The sequence below is a fragment of the Labrus mixtus genome, chromosome 19 (genome assembly GCF_963584025.1).
Source record: "Labrus mixtus chromosome 19, fLabMix1.1, whole genome shotgun sequence".
NCBI lineage: Eukaryota > Metazoa > Chordata > Actinopteri > Labriformes > Labridae > Labrus > Labrus mixtus.
The window spans coordinates 5,829,877-5,853,979 of NC_083630.1; the positions used below are offsets into that span (position 1 = coordinate 5,829,877).

Sequence of the window (24,103 nt, forward strand, 5' to 3'; positions counted from 1 at the left end):
TAGAAGAATGACGATTACAGTAGTTTGCTCAGTGAAAGTCATGCAGGGTGGGTTAGGTGCATACACAGTCAGACAGTTCTACATTTAACAGTTAACCCCAATCATGTAGTCTTATCAGTTTATTACTTTTTGTTAAAAAAAACACTCAACTTATGTGTGGTCCTTTATGGAAGTCAGGTTAACAACTAAACTGGTAATTTCATTGTAGAACAGTTTAACATTTAAGGAACTCAAGAGACAATTTTCAGTATGTTTAGTGTGCAATGTGAAAAGCATCCTGTGAAGACTGCAGGCTCAGGCACTGTAATACTATAATGTATTTGAAATACTTTTGGGTAGCCATCAAGCAGGTGTGATGCTTCTAGGATTTAAATCTTTCTACCTGTGTGGAGTACAGCTTTAGGTTTTAAAAATAAGAAAGGAAAACCTACTGTTAACCGGTTTCATCATCTCAAGTCCAGAAAAACACTAAATTATTTGTAAAGCGCCAAAACATGGATTTGAACTTGAAGAATGAAACAACACATGTATCTGAAGCATTTTGGTGTACGTTTGTCTCACTCTTCAGCTCTTTAGTCTTCTTTAATCCTTGCATCCTTCGTTTCAATCAAAGTTGTCACAAAGTTTTTGACATTTCAGTTTTTAAAATGGTATTTTTCAGAATCTTAATTAAGGTGTCAACGCAGGGTTTTTTAAATTAACGTGTTTGGTAAGCAGCGAGGGATAGATCTCAACTACACTGAAGATGAGCACATACACGGGTAAATAAGGGGGGAGGATGTTATAAATATTATAGAAAGTAATTATACAGTGTCATTTTAATTAAAGTTGTGTACTCTGGCAGTGTTTGGCTGAGAAAGCTGAGAATGAAATGGCTGAGGCAGCAGTGTGTGATTATTGCTGCAATGCCAGCCTGGGTTTCCTCATGCTGAAGGGTCTGCAGGACAACAAGTAGGGCAACGATAGATGACTGGTAAAATAAGGACTTTTTTCATGAAAATGTAATTAAAGAGGTAGCTAGTGACACATATTATGTTTATTATTCTTAAGGTCAAATGTCTTGATTTGTTATTCGCAGTGCTTTAAGTAGGAGAGTGACCATTTCCATATACTTTAGTTATTCTCATGTTGATTCTTGAAGATCAGGTAGTGATTATCTATACTCTATATTCTCTATAACATGTTTTCTGGATTAATATTGAATGTTTAAGATATTATTAGTCATATAAACCCAAGCAGCAACCTCCAATGCCGAAATGCCAAAAACTGCAGTTCCTTGAGTGTCCACTTGAGGCTTGTTCCAAATCAAAGGAATTCCCATTAGGTCCCATATGTTTACATAATTGGGGTCATGGCCGATTTAGCGGACAGGAAGGCATGTTGTAAGTGTTTGCAAGAAGACCCCGCTTAACTCCACCTCTCTGTGTGCAACTAGATTGATCGAAAGTTAGGTTGAGATAGGATTTCTTCCATGGCGACCGCTATCGTTGGCCTTCGATACGCCTCTTCAGAAACCAAAAGATGACTTTACAGACACTACGTCCATGTCTAAGATATAAATGTCAGAAGACATACATTTTCTGTTTTTAAAGGATTTTAAAAAAGTACCGCTACATCTTTTTATATAGTTCTAATTTCTTAAGAGCCTATAACAGCATATTGAATTTTGCATAATACCACCAACAGAATAGTCCCTGTGCATGAAGCAGCCAGTGAAAGATTACAATGTCTGTCAAAGTCTCTCCTATAGCCCAAGGTCTTTACAGCCCTGACTTTCAGAACTCCATAATATTGTTACATAATTAATACATTAAAGTGATTTTTCCCATCTGAAAATCTGCCACCATCAGAGATGATTAAAGGTTCCCCTGTGGTCGGTGTAAAGTATTTACTCTCCAGTGGGGGAGTACGGGACCTTTGCTGGAAGTCCTGAAGAGAGACTATCAGATTTGAGATTTTATTTCAAATTAGAGTTTAAGCCCTGGACTTTCATATTAGTCGAGTCCCTGTTGAGAGAGACACCTCAATCTGATCAAGTCTCATTACTTTAGCAATTAAAGTTTCACCCCTGGGGCTCTCCCCCCTTAACTCCAGCTTCCTGCCTCCTTCCCCTTCTCGTCCTCCCCTCTCCTTTCCTTTATTCTCTCCTCCAAGCCATCATGTGTTTTTGCCGAGAAAGGGAGAGCGGCTTGTGCAAATCCTTGATTGGCCAAAGTCTATCCTCCATCCAGGATTACGAATAGAAATGGAACATTTGAGGACAAAGGAAGGAGGGGTGAGATGGGAAGAAAGAGAAAGCAAAAAAAAAGAAAAGAGATTGAGTGTGAGAGTGAGATGTGAGTTACAGAGTTATGGGCACAGCGAGAGAGAGAGAGAGAGGGATGGTTGGTTAATATAATTGAATTAAAAAGATGGAGCGAGGACATTTCTAAGCAGGTGGGAGTGTGGAGTGAGAAAGAGCAGGCGAAATATTAACTTCTAATAAAAGAGAGATTAGAAAGTGGCTTGGAGGACTGCTCTGTCTTTACCTGTGGGAGTGACGGCCCCCACATAACCTTTCACTGCAATATGCACACTGATATTGGCCACCATATTCTCAGTATACCACACAGAGACTGATGAATGCACATACATGTGTATGTGCCTGTGTGCACCAAAAAGCACATCCCATGTGGACCGTCTATACACACACACACACACACACACACACACACACACACACACACACACACACACATATATATATATTTAGAAATATGTGACGTATAAGGAGACACACATGCACCCACAGTATGTATGACAGCAATGCATTATCAGCTCCCTTTCAATGATCCAACAGGCGGCAGCCATCAGATAATGAAGACGCAGCTCTTTGGGAAGCCGCTGCTGTACAGACAATTAATTAACTAATTGGTCTAACGAGCTCGTTAAAGGCACGCTTTTTTGGCAGCCAATGTGAATACATTAACGAGGCTAATTCAATTAAACAGGTGCAGATTTCACAGCTGCCTCTCACACAGGCACACACACACACACACACACACACACACACACACACACAAATCCTACAGGTGTTGTGTACATGTGCGCTCCATTTGACTCTGATGTCTTTCTCAGCGAAACCTTGGCATTCTATCAAAAGCATAATGATATGCAGATCAAGTGGTGTGTACTTGTGTGTTTGGTGTGTGTATTTCTAGCGGTGTTCGTGCCTCAATGGGCCGCTGTGCCTTTGAATCAGAAGTACGGCTCAAAAGGCTCCCGCAGCATTTGTAATCTGCACAACTCAAAGGGTACAAATAAGAGGGTGGAAAAACTGATTGAAGCTTTATGATAGTAAAGTGAAATTACAGCCCCAGGGGTCAACCAATAATGTTAGCCGAAGCTTAACAATGTAATACAATATTTAATTTGTTTTAAAGATTTTGGATATTATACATTCATTTGTGAATTTGTGTGCTTGGTAAAAAAAAATCCCTAAATCGACATGGGAAAACTATCAAGCACTTTCCAGCCCACTTACATAAACATATAGTTATTGGGTAAGCAGTACCTATGGTAATGCCCAATGACAGGAAACACTAAAAATGCATTTGAAGCATTTGTGTGTGTGTGTGTGTATGTCTGCAATCTTACCGTTCGTCTTACTCCATTCAGCTCTTCATTGAGCTGGTTTATCCTCCCCTCTTTCTCCTCCATCCGTCTTTCAAATGCAGTGCCGAGCTCGGCCCTCAAAGACGCCATTTTTGCCTCGGCCTGGGACAAATTGAACGGTTCAAATTCAGAAAAAAATGTTCTCTTCACAACGAAATAAAAAAAAAAAAACGATATGAGACTCATTCTGATTGAATGTTCTAGGTATGAACACACAGTAATCAGCACAGCAATCTCCAGTGTGGCCCCTTTTCCCTCCAAGATTCCTGCGACCCCATTAGAGCAGAGGACTACCTGGAGTCGTGAGGCCGACCTCCGCTCTACCTCTTTGCCTGTCTGCTCGAAAGTTAGGTGGAGATAGCATTTGGAACATGGTGACTTCCTGGTTGGGCTTAATGGGGCTACTTCAGGGACCAAAGGGTGACATCACTGACACGAGAGCCAGTATCCTCTGTCGTTGTAACGTCTGATCAGATATGTTAACACATACACACCCATATATAAAACACCCACAAACTGCAGAATGGGACTTCACATGGCTTGACTGATTGGCTTGTAAGCTAAAAAAAAAGTGTGACCTCAGTGAGAGAGTGTGTGTCTCTGTGTGGATATGCACGGTGATATGGTGGGTTTGGTTTGTTATGGCAGCAGCTCCAGTAGAAGGCTGATAAAGCGCTGAGGTCGGTGGTTAGCTAAACTCCCATGGAGATGATACCACTGATTAATTTCCTCCATCTCCATCGCGTCCGCCTCCTCCCCCATCCCAAGGTCCGCCTTCTTTCCCTTCCCCCAGCCCCTCCAGCCACTGCTGAATATTAAATCAGTCCCTTTTTTTAATTTCCAGATAACCACAGTTCATTTTTCTCAAGTGTCATATAGCAATGGCATGGTGAAGCAGCCTATATATTAGAGAAGGCTGATGTGAGTTATTGTTATTGTTAGCTTTTTTCCATTTACTGCCCCTGTGTCCTACTGTGCACTACGCATGGCTAAATCATTACCTGCACAACGTGGGACAAATATCGAATAACAGCATTAGTAATTTGCAGTGAAATTTCCTGACAGTAGCAACATGCTTTTGTTGCTGGTTTAAGAACCAGACGTCACTAAAAGTGTTTCACCACAACATAATATTGCCTGTGGCATTTTGTGTTGTGTTGGCTTCCTCCTGGTTAATGATGACAACTATAGTTGAGTCCATATGTACGTTTGTATGTAGACATTGGCCAGGGAGAAGATATATATATATATATATATATATATATATATATACAGCTGTAGTGTTTTTCTTGTGATTTAGATATTTGGCACAGAGCTCTACTACTTAGAGACGTATTTTAGAGAGCAAACTGACACTGAAGAAGAAGAAAAACACAAGCAATCCTGCAGTTTGTACAAAATGTATAAAAATATACTGCATATATATGGACAAGATAACATTGTGTGTATGTTAGGTGCAAATACACACTCAGCCATTAACGTGCGCGTGCACGTGGACACAATAACACAGAGACAGACACTCAGCACGGGTGTCATCATTCAATGTCCCAGCTGCAAATGAAATCTCATTCTGTCTAACAATATGAGTGGCCCACTCTGAAATATCTCCCTGACTCTTGCCTCCCTATCAACACCCCCACTCCACCTTTTCATGGGTCTCCACTAAATCACACCATTTTTTTTTTCCAACAATCTACACACCCGTGAATTCATCTGTTATCCAAGACACATGCAGACCATAAAACCATCAAACACACAAACTGCATGTGCTCATTTGTGTTTTTGCCAGTGTGATTAAATATTTATTAACCTTTGTATTTGCACCCAAAGTTAACACTTTGCTATCCTCTCCAGGCTTTGTTCTGCATATAGCAACAACAGCTGCTCTTGGATTTTAGCTTTCCCCCCTCTTGTACTGTTGTGCCTTCCAATCATCATATTACTCCACATCACCTGCTTGCATAGCCTGAAACCTCGCCCAGGAAACTGAGGAAGTGGGAAGTGATTTGGAAAAATGAGGGCAATAAAAAAAAAACACAGGGATGAATGGAGAGATGTGATATAAGGTAATATGCTAACCCAATCAGCAGGCTGCTGTTTGCCGACAGTATAATCAACATATCGGCCTAATGTCATTACAGCTATATGAGAAATAATATTGCGTGAAATGATATTGCATGGTGTGCACATGCCTGTGTGGCGCACGCATGAACGATTTCAGGCGTCCAGATGTATATATCATGTACCACTTCCCTGGCACAGACACACCTTCACACACACATGCTAAGACTCTGAATGCATGCACACTGCACAAAATTAAGCAGATTATTTTTCTGTTGTGCTTTCCCCGATAAGGTCAAAAAAAAGATCAACAAACAAAGAAACAGCATTAAGATGAGAAGATTTCACTTGTTCAGGATGATTAATTGATTGATTACTTGATGATTAATATTGATTTAAAAAGAAGTTATTATTTAATTAGAATTTAATAATTTAGGTTTTAAGATAAGATTTTAACAAGTGAAAACAGATTTAGTTGAAAAGGTTATTAATTAGATCAAGTGAAATCGAATCATTCATAGCACGCACAAATAGTGATCTGCATATTCACACACACACACACACACACACACACACACACACACACACACACACATGCAGAGACTGCCCACTGGCTCTGACACAAGAGGATATTAGTTAGTGTGTGGCTTCCATATCCTGAATGCATGAGGCTGCTGATGGCCTCTATTGATGGACACTGGCGTGAAGCCATCACTCAAGTTATGGAGCTTTAATTGGAGACAGCATAAAACGATAAACCAAGAAACATGCATGGCTGAACAGCCCAATGTAAACCATTAATCATAGCGCAGAGAAAGACAAGTGGCCGCCACATACACACGTGCACGGTGCACACACGCAGACAGACATGTGCAGCACACACACACACACACACACACACACACACACACACACACACACAGGAGAGTGCACACACAGCTGCAGAAGCGCGCCCTGCCCTTGCACCACACACCTTGCATTTGTGTGCACATTTTCACACACACAGAGACACACACACACGTGGCAGAGACAAGTGTCCCAGTCACATATTCTCATGATAGATGACCCATTTAACTTTGATTTCTGAGAGAAATGAGCTCGCCAGCGATACAGGGTTACCACACACACTTACTCACTCATTCATAACACACACACAGATACCAAGCATGTGCCACATAGATGAACTCACAATGCACATTTAGCTTAAATGTAAATAACAGCTTGCATTATTTTGTAGACACATGTATTCATGCCCCTCTGATTATTCTTTTTCTCTCTCTCTCTCTCTCTCTCTCTCACACACACGCACACACACAAACACACGCACACACAGTGCCGCTTATTTGCATCAGAAGGGTTATAATGTGGGGATGATTTGTGATGTAAGCAATCAGAAGTGAGGTAATTCATCAGTAGCTGTGTCTAACACACATCTCCGGTGGTCATAAATACAAATCTATACACACACACACGCACGCACCTGCTTGTAAAATCTGCACAATTCCCACAGACGAGTGTAAATCAGCAGAAAGTTGGCATGGCCGCCACACCGTTAATAACACAAACCACATGAATGTGCTTATACACACATCACACCCTCCAGAAATACTTGGAATAAAAAAGAGTCGACAGGCACATGATATGTGTTATAGAAAGTCAGATTCCTCAGCTGAGATAGCATTTCCACTATGGCGCTTTAAGTCAACATTCAACTCAATACGAGTTCAATACTTTTTTTTATTTCTTCTCAAATCAGGGTTTAAAAGAAAGGCTTGCTGTATCCCATAATGCTCTCTTCCCAGGTCGTCAAATATGTACAGAGGTCTAACACAAACACCAAAGGTTGTGTTGAAGGGAAACACATGGAAGTCTCTATTTTCTTTCTCCGCAAAACAAATTGTGATATCACACTTGTTTGGTTAGGTTTTGGCAAAGAAAACAACATGGTTGAGGTTAGGTGAACGTCTTGGGGCAGGTTTAAACTGTTTGTGTTTTAGGTGACTTTCACATGTGCGATTTAGTGGTGAGGTTGTACCATTGTTGCATTTGTCATTTGGTTAGGTCTGATTTCAGACTGCACTTTGTCGAGCGCACTAAAGCCTGTCAAATGTTGAGTACCGCAGCCACCCACCACTAGTTGGGGCTGTATAGCTCCGGTCAGTGGCTACCGCCAAGTACACAACAGGACAATGGAAGACTGGCATCCCTTGGCGCGGTTTGTCAGTATCTTGATCTATAAAATGGAGATAAAGTTACATGTCTGCTGTGTCAGGTTAAACTGGCGTATCGACCGGAGCAATGTGTAACCACATGTAACACTGGTGTTGTTATCAATGCTAACGTTAGTCACACTCATCAAACATATTTGACATCGATAACAGTCAGTCAAATTCAACCCACAATGCACTGCATTTTCGTTCCCTCCCCTTGTTTGGTCCGGAACGCGCTCCTACAGTGAACTGAACTCAGGTGCACTTGGAAGCCAACAGAGACCCTCGTTTTTCAGCTGACCAGAGTTCAGTTCTTTGGTGCAATTCCTTTAAGCATTCACGCCATCACAAACCAAACAAACCATCCGACAATTCACTTTCAAACGTCTTAGATGTGTTGGGACGATGGCCATGACAAAAGCATCAGTATTTGACACCTTGTAAATGAGAGTGGCGGGGGGGGGGAGAGTGCACACAGCAGGGACAAAGATGTATTCAAGAGTTTGTAATAGATTGAGATGTCATTGATTGAGAGAGTAAAAAGCTACAAAGATGCTTTGAAAGATACATTTTTATACTAAAAGGAAGGATAAGAAGTGACTGCTGCTCTGCCCAGATTTTGAAAGTCATTCTTCCAACAGGAGGCAAGAAGAAGGGCAGAGAAAACACAAGGTCTCAGTGTCAATGGGTTAAACAGCTTAGTGAGCTGACATGGAACAAGAACAAGACAAACAGACAGAATTTCTCTTCTTCTCTGTCTGAAGTGCTTTTTCCAAAGTGTTTGTGTGCTGTGTGGCAGCTGCATGATACAAATAATTTGTTTCAGCTTCAGTTCAACTTCTGTGCAAGGTGATGAAGTTGTAGCCGCGTCCTTTTTCTTATTAGGGCCTTGATTGCAAATGTTAACACAACCGACGACGTACTGCAACCCCCGCAAAGCCGCTGGCCGCTGACATATGAGACAGTGTTGATATTTAGACAGATGGACGGTGCCTTGGAAGGATTAAAAAAAAAAACAAAAAAAAAAAAACTTCCAAATACACACAAACATGGACAACACGCGCACACACACACGTTCCATACAGCAGTTGCAGCCCCTCAGCACTCCTCTGTCCTCACATGCTTGGTTTCCCCATCTAATTGCTGCCATTCGTCAGTGTATGTGTGTGTGAGTGTGTGTGTTTGTGTGTGTGTTCGTCTGTATGCCAAGTGCTCCTGTATTCTGTGTTTTTGTGCTTCTTTCGTGATTCTGTCACTGTGCATTTACAAACGACTGTTGTGAAAAGAGAAACGAGAGAAAGTAACAGATAATCAGACAGACAGGTAAGAATGGGAAGAGAGAGAAAGACAGAAAAGACGCAGAGATAGAGAAACTCACACTTATAAACACACACACACACACACACACACACACACACACACACAAACAGAACTGTCACAGTGCCATAGGGCATACTAAACTTGTCAGCATTTAAACCTGCTGGCTTGTACTCTGGCTTGCCAAGTGGAATTAGTCTCACATAATACTCCAGCATCTTGATGGAAAACAACAAACAACTCTTGTCGTTATTCTATATAAATAAAATATTTTAAACAGAGTCATAATCATTTTACTGGATACACCCGCGTGTCTGTTGTTTCTCTCCACAGAGCTGATTCAATGATGTGATCATTTGTGCAGAAAAGCAGTCAAATATCCAGTAAAAAAAACATCATGAAGTTGTGTCTAAAAAGACAAGAAACAGAAACAAAGGGAAGAAAATCCACATCTGTGTGACCTATGTTAGAGATATATCCAAATCTTTTTCAGCATGTAGCACATCAAAACTCTTGTTGCATGAAACAAGTTAATTGCAACTTGACTTCACTTTCATATAACTGATCCCGACGTGTAAACAAATGGGGCTGATTGCACTCTTTTGGGTAATCATGTAAAATGCTGCTGTGCTGATGAATAAATCTGTTTACGTTCTGTGTGGCCAGATTGTGTCTGCAATATTACATTTATACAAGTGTGTGTGTGTGTGTGTGTGTGTGTGTGTGTGTTCAATAAGAAGGTCCATGTTATTACTTTTTGTTTTTTCGCATGTGCCTTGTGTGTGTGTGTGTGTGTGTGTGTGTGTGTGTGTGTGTGTGTGTTCAACATGATAATTTGTCAGTTTATGTTGTGAGGGGGCTAAACAGATAAGCAATCCACAGCTCAATCCTTCATCCTGCTCTGATTATAAATCAGCTGGAGCTCTCAGAAGCAATCAGCAAGAGCAATCTGCAGCCGCCACAGACACCTTATCAATCAGAGGGGACCATCACACTGTCACACATGTGCACATAAACTAAAGAAACACAACAGGCACGTATTTGTACCGTCCTGCACACCAACCCACAAACACAAACACACACACACACACACACACACACACACACACACACACACACACACACACACACACACACACACACACACACACACACACACACACCGGTAGACACAAAGGCAGGTATGCCGCAATTGTCGTTCTACATCCCCGCCCCGCAGCCTCTTTTCTTGAGTTAAAAACTTCTTTCTCTTTTTTGGTGTTTTGTGAAAACAGGATCACAGAGTTGCAACAAGAGTTTCATCCAGCTAGCTGCCTCGCGGCCACGGAGCTGTGCAGTGCGAGACACATCACTCCTAATTACAGTCTGATATTAATAACAGAGAAAATATTAATCTTGGAGGTAAACACTAAGCCGCTTAAAGGAAAATTGCAAATAAATCAGATTATCTTATAGGAATATCCTCCGAATGGGCCGAGGGGGTAATGAGAAACCTGCGCCCAACCTGTCTCCCCCTCTCCCTCTTTCTCCCCCTCTCTCTCTCTCTCCCTCGCCCTCCTCTGTCTCCTTTCCGACTTTTCTTTCTCTCTCTGTCAGTTTCCTCTCCCCATTCTCCTGCGGGATTGAAAAAGGTGTGACAGTGTGTACGTGTCTGGCTGTGTGTTTGCGAGCACATCTGTGTATTTATAAAACTGCAGTACAAGCCCCCCCCCCCCCACTCTCCACCACCTCCACCACCAAAACCATCACCTCCCGCCTTCTCTCCCTCTCCCTGCTGCTGTATTCATTTTTCACCTCCAATTTTATTTTTTCATCAGTCGGGGGGGCCCGCCGAGCAGATTCAATTAGGTTCTATGATTGGGCCGCTGGCATTCAGCAGGGTCATGGAAAGGTTAAAGAATTCAGTGGCACAAACATGATTATGGCTCTGTAGCATTTGATCAGAAGTAAGGTTTGTCACAGCAAAGTGGAGCTTTGCCCCCCCCCCCCCCTTTGTTTCTTGGACCGGGACCACCAGTTTTGGGCCCGGGTGTGATGTTGGCGATGTATCGCATGTTTGGTTCAGTTGATTTTATTCCTTCAATGGTAATAATTACATTCTGAAGACGGTGGATTTAGACATGAGACATGAGAGAAACATACAGAGATATGCACACAAGCATGAGTGTTCACAGGTGAGAAACGCTGCTCCAACAGCAAGTAAGAAAACACACCAATATATATACATGGAAACATCCATTCTCTCCCTCTCTCACACACACACACAGATACACACACTCATACACACGTTTGAGAGTAGCAGAGTAATAAAGCCCACCCTTGCAGTGAAATTAAAGCTAGTCAATGACACCGCGTGCTGAGTACACACTAAATCATTTTTATACCCAGATGAAACAGCCAACATAATACCAGCCCTGCACATGTCTCCAATATCACCTGGAGACTATGAAAAAAAAAAAAACAATAACTAATCAAATATCATATTGGATGTGCCAGATTCATGTCAGAACAAGAGATTAATACTAAATATAGGAAATATGGTACAATAACAGCATGAGATCTTTTTATATTCAAAATGACCAGGCAGAGAGCACATTATGAGATATTGGATTGATAAACAGGCCGGGATGCTGTTGTTCGGTGAGTATAATAGAACAATAACGTTGCTCCTGGGTTAGCAAAGATTGCATTATGATTTTAATGTGTTTTACAGACACAAGCCCTTCACTGAGAGGAAATTATGTCAATAAATAAAGGGCCTTGCATTTTAAAACAAAGAGAATCATAGTCAATGAAAACAAAAAAAAAAAACGTGCAACTAGACAATGTTGTTTGGTTACTATCAGATATCTTCCACAGCCATGCATACACACACAATGCACATCATTCTGAAGCAGTGTGAGCGAGGACACAAAAGCTTCGTAATAAAATACATAACTGGTGTTCTATGCTTCTTTTTATAGGATATTCTCTAAACCTTAAATAAGAAATACAGAATAGAAGAATAGTACAAAAGCTTAAAGAACATTACACTTCAGCGTCTTTATATATTTGTGAAATGATTGAGGGTCAATGTCTTGGAAAAATACTCTGCCAAGGTTACAATTTGCCCATATTCATGCACATTTGCACACATCTATTTCCTCCCACTCACACCTCAATCTGCTCCTGAGTAGATTCATTTTGACACCACATGTCAATCATCTCCTCCCCTCAAATCACCACAAGTCATAACCATCAGGGAGCATTCCCATCTGCCACTATCTGCCACTTCAGGTGTGCAACACCAGCCAGACGCAACCAGTCAATAGAGCTGTTTGGAGCTCCAGTCCCTCGCTGCGGCCTAATTGCCGGTGCAACACTCAAATATGTCCTACACTTCCCAATTCTTGTGAGCCCCCAACCTCCCACTAAGCAATCCCCATTCCATACTCAAGATGGGTATTTACATGCCCCACACCGCAGAGAGCAAACAAGCTCATTTAAAAGTTCACATGCTAATGTGTGACATTTAATCCAAACTTTACACGGGGAAAAGGACACGCAACAATAGATTTTGATTCCTTTCTTGTCCGTGAATCTCATCATCTTTTGCCTTCCATATTTATGAGTTGAAAAGACGGGACACCTTCGAGGGGAGAGCGGGGAACAGACGGGGAGTTTACTGTTTGGAAATTAAGCTGCTTAGTGTAATGCACTCCAGAGTGCCCTCCTTTGTTGATATTTAATAATTACCTAATTTTGTTGTTATTTCTACCCAATTGGAAAAAAATCCACTGAATAGTTGCAGCGCTAAGAACAAATCATCCTTTTATTATTAGTTTTAAATGGCTGCAGGCTCCGACATTTAGCTGGCAAGTGTCAGCAGCTTTAATGACAACTATGTGCAATATCAGCTGTTGATAATTAAAGTTCATTTCACGTGTTGGCCAAGAAAAAAAAAGAAGTTTCTGGATGTTGTCTATAGAGCGTTTCTCTGAGAGAATATATATCCTATAGAAACAACGTTCTGTTTCGTTTTGATATTCCAAAAGTATGGAAAGAATTTGAAATTGAAAAAAATAAAAAATAAAGTGTGCCAAAGGGGCTTCCAGTTGGGAGGGGCAGTTGACTCTGAGTGTGTATTTATCAGGGGAATTTGCGGTTTTTACGGGCTGACACGAAGAGGCAGAGGCACATGCGACGCATATTAAATTCACATGCTAAATGTTGTTTAATCTGGATTTGATTTGTAGGTGTTCACCACTTGGAGTATATTTGTTAAATAGTCATTCCCTGGTATATATGCCGCTGTATCTGTTTATATCTTTTAATTTATTTTCCCTGGGATGTGGGCTGAGCACAGAGATAAGATCAAACTGCTCCGTCCCTCGGGGGGAATCTAATCCTTATGAGGCCACATGATTAATTTCCATTGCATGTCTAACTTTGTGGGCAGTAAGAAATGATTTTCAAACTACAGGGTGAGAGAGGAGCTCGGCTAAGTGAATGCAAGGACAACAGTGACACTGTTTCTTGTGTTTTCTTTACCTCAGAGAGAAGCGTCTCCTCCTTCTGGTGAAGCTGTGACAGCTCCCTGTGCTGCCTCTCCCCCTGCTTCCTGCTGACCTTCAACTACAAGAGAGATGGAGGGTATGTGACAGGAAACGGCTCAATAACACTAATGTAATGCCATAATTCCTGTATAGCCTACTTTGAAGCCTAATTAGATGCATGGTGATTACATTTCCTAACGGTTTCGCCGCATTTCATTCACATGAGGTTTGTGAATAAGACTTAATTAAAGTCAAAGCGACAACAATGAGTCAACAGTACTGAGCAGACTAAAACACAGAGGTGGGTCTTTTTTTGAGTGTTAAAGACAAAGGTTTGTGATGTACAAAAAGTCTGTTTCTCTCACTTCTTTTCTCCCTTTCTTATTGCCTGTCTCTCTTTCTCTCTCTCTTTCTCACACACTAACACACATTCACGCGCACCCGCACAGATCGACCAGGACAGGCCAGGGATGAGCACACCCCATCTGATCTGTGGCCCGTTCATTCATTAGACCCATGCTCTCCCCTATTGATTTCAGCTTAAATAATGAGAAAGCTTATCCAAAAATCTTTAGCATTTGGGCTCCAACTTAAGGGAATCGATGGGGCCATTTCCCATTTTGAACAGCACATACGCAGGGGTTTTATGTACGGCGAACGGGACAAATCCCGATGCTGATAAATCAATAGGCCTTTTTGTCGATGGACAGGCATGCTTGCACACACACACACGCATGCATACATGGACACACATGGCTGATAAATGGTATTTTTGAGGCAATTAAAGTGAGCTGTAAACATATGAAGGCCAATCAATTGGTCAGTGAGGTCTATTATCAAGGCTTTAACACTGATTTAGAAGGGGCTTTAAGGAGGCAGTGGCTTTAAGTGTGGCACAGTCACTTATGCAGATCAGCAGCAGCAGCAGCAGCAGCTAGAGACCTGCACAGATCAGTGCTGCAAGCTGGTAAGCTGCTCACACAACAAGATAGCATACATGTCAGTGGTACAGAGAGTTACACTGCTGCACACGTTGAAGGATGTTTGTAGTTTCTGGTACTGGTGATGTGAGGGAAATAAAAAATGACTTCTAAGGGAGTGGAATAATGCAATGAAAAAAAAGTGCTTTTATTTAATCAAACTTAAAACAGAAAAAAAAATCCAATGTGCAAGCAATATATTTATATATAATATATTTGCTGCCAATCAAAATCTTTGCAAACAAAAACATTGTCAGGAATGCATTAACTCCCCTTTTAGCCATAGGCGTTGCTTAGATTTGTATCATATATTCTCTCCTTCGTTCATTAAAAATTCAGTTTGCATCTAGGTGAAATAAGGAGAGGGGAGGGGCGGAGCTGTACGCTGGACAATTCTATTTTAGCAGGGGTAGACAAGCTTGTTAGGAGGAAAACGAATACATCAGCGCTGTCCACCCTCCAGGCTTTCCCCCCCACTGCTTCCACTTTGCTAAAGGTGAGACACATGCGTTACTAAAGCTAACCTACAGACAACATTTCCCTGAGGTAATTGGTTCCGCATTAATATTCATTTGATTCAGTATTCAGCGGCTATGACAAGGCTTTCTGCTTTGATGCTCTGTGCCTGGGTCTGCACCTCCACCACACACAATGTTAACCTCACTTTTTTGCTGCTATCCGAAACACTACAGCAGGATGCAACTGCGACTCAAAACCCTTCTCACCCTTTTTTTTATATTTGTGGGACTTTTCTATCTTGTTTCTCTCGTTTTTGACTCGGCGGCCAACATGCCCCCGTCCCTTTCATTCTACTGTTTCACATTGCTCGATGTGGTGCGTGTGCATGTGTGTTGCTGAGGCATGACATTTCAATTGTGCGTCCAATCAAATTGGCAGAGAGGCGGTAAGGAAGGTTGGGGAGTGAAGAGGGGTGTGGGGGTGTTCTGAGAGTTGCAGACCAACCGTTACCATGGAGAACCACTTCTGTCAAAACCACCAAGGTCACAACTGCTGACCTGCACTGTTATGGGACTTCTGAATAGCATGCTGTATATGGACATGAGGATTTGTCTCTTTATTTCTTTGCCTCTTTGTTCTTTTCCTTGAGTTGCTTTCACATTTTTTCTTTTCATCTTTCTTTTTCACACTATAGCCCTTTGTTTTTCTTTCTCCTTTCTGTCTTTTTTTTATGTTTCCATGTATATCAGCATCTCCTTTCTTTGGCATTTCTCTCTCACTTCCATATTTAAGATTGACTAATTGTACCATTATGAGACCTGTGGTGTTGCCGAATCCATTATGTATGGCCTGCGCTGGCAGTGCGTCTGAACACAGCCTGTTTTGAGTCATTATAATTCAGTTTGCTAACACACAGCCATTGTGCTAGTGTGGGGTTAGGGGAGATGGTACGATAAAATATTGAGGGCGAGCAAGGCAGCTGCAGATGCTCGCTGTCATGTGTGAGCGAATGAATGTTATGACAAGCGTGTTTAAACATTCATGCGGGGAGGAGAGTTTAGGAGGGGCTTTTCATTAACACCAATATGTCTTCGTCGCCCCGGTGCAGACACTGCTGCTGTAAGCATGACAACAACAGGGAGGGGAGGAATTAACATCTTGAGAGGAAACTGTCACAGTCGCACATAAAACGAGGTAGAAACGCTCAACACTGTGCATGAGTACACACAGATGTACACATTTCATATTGTCTGAGCGCTCTGCACCATCTTACGTCTGACATGAAAAGTACTAAGTGAAATTGACACCGTACTTTCAAACCCTAACAGACAGCAAAACAACTTCCTCTTGTTTACCAGACAAACAATCTGGAAATTGGTAACATGGTGTTCTGAGCTGATCAAATAGCTCACACGGTGCAACTGAGCAACACATTCAAAACAGGAGTACAATGGGTTCTCACATCTTCCTCAACAGTGACACAATAGAAATATTGTTTTTTAAAGGAAGAATAAGGATGTGGGAGGTTACTAGGCCAAACTTACATCACCCACCACACTGTTATATGCTGTCAGGAGATTTGACCTGCTAGCTACAGTGCAATCTCTTGGCAGTTCCTGGAGACTAGAGAGAAGAAAAGCTATTTGTGGCATTTGTTGGGAGCAGAGCAATGGCCAACCTGTTTAAATAACCTTGACAAAGCTACATGAAGTAAAATCACTGCTGTCTGTAAATGGGTGAACACTGTGTGCTCACAGTCGTTGAATCTCTTACCTCTATCTCACAGCAAGAGTGTGTCAATCTGTAGCTTTTGATAAAACAAACAGCATCACATTTACATTACAGTAGTGTAGTAACAGAGCTCAACATCATTATTTTCATACTGTGGCATGTTATTATGGAAGAAGAAAAAAAATCTAATCTGAAACAAATGGAGTGAAAAATCAATATGTTGATGATCTCATGAAGTCGAATCAAGGCAATGGAGAAAAAAAAAAGGAGCATCAACTATTCTCAACATAAGTGGCTTTGACTTGGAAAATGTGTTTGCATAACATGAGCTCTGGTTAATGTCATAAATGGCTTTAAATGCTGCAAGGTGCATTAAAAATATGCACTGTCATCAGTTTTAGCTACACCTTGAAGCAACAATCTGGAATTAATCTAGTTTTCACTGGTCAAGCAATTCCATTTTGATATTCAAATTCGGTGCGGAGGCGTGCCAGCGCATGTTCTTGCAGGACTGATCTAATCAGTCTTAAATCAGTTAATAAGCCAAGGACACAGAGGAGATGACTCAGCTGATGTGAGCATGAGCTAATATTAGCATCTCACCCCTATTTAAGACCTGTACAGCACAGAGTAGCATCCTCTTTTTGGTCTTCCCTTCACAGAAGTGCAGGCTTTGGATGTTAATGTGCAGTTTAGCTCACCACAGCGAATTCCATTAGCACATTAGCAAAGGTGCCATGACCCAATGCTAATGTTGGTAGGAGCTTTAATACCCGTTTCTTTTCTCTTTTTTTAAAAACACTCAATTATTAGATAAAAAAAAAAACTAAAGGTTAACAAAATAGGGATTACAAGATCATGGCAGATTGCTGTCTAGAGTATTGATATGGCAATATATTTGACGTCATGACATTTTACATTCTTCAGGTACTGAAGTGTGATGCATCATTATACAACTCCTAAATGTCTGTATGCTGACATTATCGTTATCGTGGGCCATGTGTCGCAAATTGGATGCTATCATATCGTGTCAGATTGTGTAGTGTACCATATTGATTGGTATTATACCGTATTGTGTTGTATTGTATCCTGAGTTACCCTGCAACTCCTCACCCCTACTGTCCATCTGTCTGGCTCTGCTTCAGGTTTCTGCCTGTTAAAAATATGTTTTTCTTAGAGGCGCAGGTAGCCCAGTGGTTAGTGTGCAAGCCCCATGTACAGAGACTATAGTCCTCCAAGCGGGCGGCCCGGATTCAAATCAAACCTGTGACTCCTTCCCTGCATGTCATCCCCCCCCTCTCTCTGTTGAATCCTCTCTCTCTCTCTCTCTCTCTCTCTCAATTCTGACTCTATCCACTGTCCTATCTCTAAATGAAAAATGAACCTTACAAAGATAAAAGTTATGAATTGCTTAGATTCAGCTTAGTCTCTGTAAATACTATGACATATTTTTGGACTACTCTTGATCCAGATAACCTTTGTTCAGTCTGGTGCTGTATGAATGAAACTTGATGAAGTTGATTGATTGATAGGGGGATAGAATGTACCTGACAAGTGGTTGTTTGTGTGAAAATGAGAAAGAAATATCAATTGCCGCACTTTAAAGAGTCTTGACTGAGCTCCAACACACAATGTAACTCTAAACATATCAAATATTTCTGACACAGTGTGTTTTACTTGAAGCTCGAAACACTGTCAGCCGTGAAGACAAAACCAGAGCAGCAGATGAGTACAACTCTGTCAAAACTAATTCCCATCTACAAACTCCTCGTAATAAACAGCATGTCAGGCGCATGCAGAGGCAGAGGACAACAGATATACACATACATGAGTACTCAATACATCCACACAGAAACTTAAACGGACTATTAATTAAATGCCAGAGCATAGAGTTGACTCGGGTGAGGCGGTCTGCGACACCACAAATCTGGGAGACTTCCTGTAAGACATTAATCTGTTGAATCCTCTCTCTCTCTCTCTCTCTCTCTCTCTCTCTCTCTCTCTCTAGCATAGGCACAACAAAGAAAGTCTTGTCTCTGGGTGTCTCCCTCCCTTCTCTCTCCTCGCCATTCATTAGAAGCACAAGAAGCTGTGGTCAGGTTCAAAGAAAATCTACACTCTCTCTCTTTCAGTCACTCATTTATTCTTTCTGTCTTTTCCTTTCTGGTGTTCGCTCCCATTTTTACTCATTTTCTATCCCTCTCTCTCTCTCTCTCCCTCTCTGTGCCTCTACAAGTCTCTCTCCCTCTCCCTCTCTAAACACTGTCTCCTCCACATGGCCCAGATAATGAGTGGTGCAGCTAAACGAGAGGAAACACGGCTCACTATTAGGATGGGAACGCTGACTGAAGGTTTTAAATAAACGTAGAGAACTTGAGGCCAAATTGTATTTCCAAGGACATAAACTAATGGAACAGGCAGACATTCTCTGAGCAAATACACACTCTGTTTAAACAACCATTATAGTTGTAAAAATATACACGTCCATGTGGATCTAACTGAGACAGACTGGCAGAAAGCGGACAGAAGCACAGAGAAATGCTCCTCTCCCTGCATACGCTTTCAAAGCCGTTTTTTTGGGGGGGTATTCAATACGTCTTACTTCTTTGGTGTGTAAAGCTTATTACCTTACATTCAGAAGCAGAACAATAAGGACAAGAGGAAAAACATAAATGCTTGTCTATGTCATTGAGAACTAATTAGGCAAATGTGTTTTCTTAAGTGTCTGTGATACGCTCTCAGGCATATAAATCCACACCCACATATAAACACAAAGAGGAGCCCTGTCTGCCTCACTCCATGAGGTTAATTGTGCTATCTGGGCTGATTAGCATAACTAATTAGGATGCTTGTTAACAGATAAGTATTATTTATTCAATTAGCGCTCTGTGTGTGTGTAAGACACTGTGCCTGTGTATGGATCCCCTTCATCACTGGCACGAGTTCAAATGAAAATGAAGCACAGCTAAGTAGGCATGAAGTGAGACCTGTGGTAGTGTGTGTGTGTGTGTGTGTGTTCACTTCATCATTTATCTATTCTACACACACACAGATGCTCGCCATCAGGTGCCAGACACCCGCCTGCCACCCCCTATTCCCAACACATACAAAGTGTGCTCACACACACACACACACACGCCAAGCTTCCCTTGCTGTAGCTCTTAAATCCCTAATCATCATCATTAGCCGTCTGTTTAGCATAATTAGCATTGTTAACCAGATGAGCAGAGTCGAGCCAGGCTGTTCCAGTCACAGCTACTGACATATGTCACCCTTCCGGCACCTTTCCGTCCTGTTGAAGAGGCTACTTGTCCTCATCAGGTGGTTTTATGGCAAATTTGCATACTTCCACTGATTGCTGGTAGATAATGTAGCAGCTGATGTTAGCCGCATTCGGATGTGTGCATAAAAGTCCAAAGGGTTGATTTCACTCTTTTCTTTTTTTTTTTGCAAACAGCTTGTAAAGTGACACAGCTCCTGCAGTTGTACCAGTTAATAGAACAATACCACTCTCATTCCTCCAATTTATATATTCATGTTTGCAAATGCAGATGCTGCCTTTTGTTTGTGATGCTTAACATGCGCTTCAAGCCGACAGTAAACACGAAGAAAAAAAAAAAAAAAAAAGCAAATCAACACAACACTCCTCTGGTCTTCAGCTCACAAGTGAAAACTCACAAACACTCCAACACTCACAAATAACCAGAGAAGGAAAATGAAAGAGAGAGAAAGAGAGCGGGCGCGCTACATTTACTGAAATTAAACATTTTCTCATCAGCCTGAGGGTGCAGCAGGCCCACTAATGTATTATTCATCCCCACTTCACAAAGGAACATTAATCAATTATGAAGATATGAGGATCTTAAAGTATAGAGGAGAGACGAAGAGCGGCCCGTTCGTATTAATATGCGGCCGCAATCGTGCGCCCCCCCTCTCCGCCCCCCCCCCCCCCCCTGCCCCTACCCCCTTGCTCCTCAAATCAATATTTTGCAGATTAATTTGGAGCGGTTGTGGCGAGATGGCAGGATGGAAGGAAAGGCGCGGGCGTGGAGGGGGAGGAGAGGAGAGAATGTCTGAGGTCTGAATTAAGGTGAAGTGTTTTGCTGTTGTTTTTTTTTTTACAAGTATATGAGAGTGCACCGCGGGTAATGATGATGTCTTCTTGGCTGTTTTAATTTCACATAGAGAGACCACTCAATTAAGAATACTCCATCATAAAAGTTATCACCAAAACATGACATGTTAAATTAAAGCCTTGAGATGAAAGGAAGTACGAGGAGAAAGTTTTGTGAATTCTATTAATATTGATTTAAGTCTTCTCTTAAACGTAAAGGTTTGAAATATTTGGGATTTTTACTTTGGCTCAGGGTGAGTTTGTTTAGCTTCCTCTTCTTCTAACATTTTCAAAAGCTCATTACTAGAATACAAATGTCTGAACACAATGGACTTCTTATTTGCTGCCAAGATTCCACACTTAGTTTCCCCCATTGTTTCTGGTTACACACACAATGTCTGCTTTTACATGAATTTGCTTACCTCAGCATTCAAGCTAGCTGTCTGCTCAGCCCACGTTCTAACAGCTTGAGCATGGGCCTTTCTCTCCTGCTCAATTGCCCTCTTCCATTCGTCCTCCTTCTTCTCTCTCTTTTGCTGCTCCTGCCTTCGCCTCTCCTCTGCTCTCTGAAGCTTCTTGTCATGTTTCAGTCTCTGCTCGTCTTCTTTTTGGCTCCATTCCTCCTGAAGCTCCCTTGCTCTCACACTCAGTTTGGAAAGCTAAAGTGGGAAAGAAAAAAAGAAGATACATGCAGGCAGACGTATCTCTGCAGTCTGTAAAACAAAGTGAACTAGGGCCGGACCGATATGAGATTTTTTGGGCTGATACCGATATCTGTATTAGGAAGTGAACACTATCTGCCAATAGTGTAATACAATGATGCTCAAATGAAATGCTGTTTGACTGGTGAATAAATCTAGTAATATCTGCGATAAAATTAGCCGATACCGAATACTGAATATGCTTATATCGGCCGATAATATCAGCTGAGCGATTAATCAGTCGGGCTCTAATCTGAAAGTCAAAGTGACAATTTGAGAGCAGATCATTGTGAGTCAGCTGTGGAGAAAGAACGTTTTTTCTTCTTTTTAAAGCGCATGATATGTTTATCTTTGATGTCCAGTATCACATGTAGAGGTACATTTTTTTGTGGTAGATTTATCTGTTTAACTCGTTGTTTGTCATTAATGTATGTTTTCTCGGCATCATTGTAAATGTGGGTCGCCCTCAATGATCTCTCTGAGAACTTAAATAAAGGTTGATGATGAAATGATTAGAAATATGAATCTCTGAATTTTTCATTTATGTCCTGTACTTATGTTTCAAACGTTTTGAATATAGACCACACAAACATGATAAAAGTTATTATCTATTGTCATATTTCAGAGGTCAATGAGTCATTAACAGTTTAATCACAGAGACCCTTCCCCCTCTTAACTCCTCACATGGTTTCATTTGAATAAGTCTTAAAATGATACAATATTTCAGACACAAATATAAGAGTAGAGAAAGGTCCAAACGCTGAATAGAGATTGTGGATCACAAAAACCCTAAGCTCAATCTTGTCACCCTATCCATAGGGTTGAAACCATGTGACTCAACAGCTGTCACCTGTAAAGTAGTTTGAACTACATCCATCTAAAGCATCTTCTGCAATAAAATGCTATTTACACACTGATTCATCAAAATGAAGAATCTTATAATTACAATGAGAATCTGTCGTTTTGAACTTCCAACACTTTGAGTGTAATTCACTGATGATTTTGTAAAAGCAGGACTTTTTTACAATGACGTATTACTGCCTTTACTTGAGGTTGAAGATCTGAGAGTGGTCATATCCGTGTTGCCTACCTGAGCGTGTGAGTCAGACCCCTCTTGTTGCAGCAGCTCGACGTTAGCTCGCAGTTTAGTGATGCAGATGTCTTTCTCGGCGATCTCCTTGGTGCTGTCTTTGTGGATCCGCTGCAGACACGAGAGCTCGCTCTGCAGGTGCACCAGCCTCTCACTCCTTTCAGACACCTGCGATGCAGTCTGCAGATGAAATGTTAAAGAAATAAACCGAGCGAGTCATTCCCAGGAAGAGTTGCTAACATCATTTGTCTGAGCGTCAGAGGTGGTGTTCATTAGTTCTCCATAAAACTCATGCAGTTATGATCTAGCAAGAGATGATTAAGCCGATTCATTTATCTGTTTATATCTCATTTGAAAATAGACCAGTCATACTTTTACTCACTATTACTGACATTATAAGAATATGTAGATTTTACCATTTCTGTTAAACTGCAGTTTATGTCTTTATTTTTGATTTTGTCAGACTGTGCAGAGGAAACACAGGGTCGAGTATGCTAGACATAAAAACTACACCAAATAAATAAATAAAGGTTACGCAGTGAAAACTGAAACAAAGTCAGTGATTGATATGTGATAGATCAGTTCAAAAGAAACATTGTCATTGGTCCTCAAAGGGGTCTTATCCTGGGGACGCATTGAGTTTCTATAAAATCATTTATTGTTATAAGACACAGATGAAGTTCTTTGTCAATCATATTAATCAAGGCTGTGTGTGTGCATGTGCTTTCGTGCAGACAGATCTCCCCCTGCATCTGTCGTGCAGACGTTCCAGTTAAACAGAAACACAGGCAGAATGAAATAAATATATCAACATTTGCTGAAAAGATGATTAGCAGAACAAGCTCCAGTTACTCCGCTTGTTTCTCGCTGGCTCTGTAATCACACAAACCACTAATTAGCAGCAGTGCAAATGAGTCAACTCACAAGCAGAATAAATAAACAGTAACCAGCCAACACACACATAAACAACCAACAAGCCCCGGGTTTACCACAAGCGCAAATGAATGTGTGTTTGCATGTATGTGTGTGCATAACCGTAAGCCACAGAAGACAGTAAAACAGCAGTGGGTATAATTTAGTGACACCCTGTTAGGAGGTGTGGGAAGGCCGTAAAAAACTCTCCCTTTTAATCCCGGCTGGCGACGCCATGTTTGTTACCCAGGGCTCTGAGATATGCTGGTAATTCATCACACACGCCTCGGTTTCCTGTTAAACCTGGCTGCACATGGAGCGCTTCAAGCACAGCTGCCA

The 24,103-nt window shown here is 41.4% G+C and overlaps 1 protein-coding gene across 1 annotated transcript in view; it reads right to left on the bottom strand.

Moving 5' to 3' along the window:
* Window positions 1-24,103, bottom strand: part of LOC132994630 (trichohyalin-like) — a 97,253-nt gene that overhangs the window by 50,099 nt on the left and 23,051 nt on the right. Inside the window, exons 5-8 of the mRNA XM_061065115.1 lie at window positions 22,853-23,032; window positions 21,484-21,720; window positions 13,773-13,856; window positions 3,637-3,756 (exon numbers count right to left, since the gene is read on the bottom strand). Of these exons, the coding sequence (XP_060921098.1) occupies window positions 3,637-3,756; window positions 13,773-13,856; window positions 21,484-21,720; window positions 22,853-23,032 (621 nt within the window). The remainder of the gene's footprint in view (window positions 1-3,636; window positions 3,757-13,772; window positions 13,857-21,483; window positions 21,721-22,852; window positions 23,033-24,103) is intronic.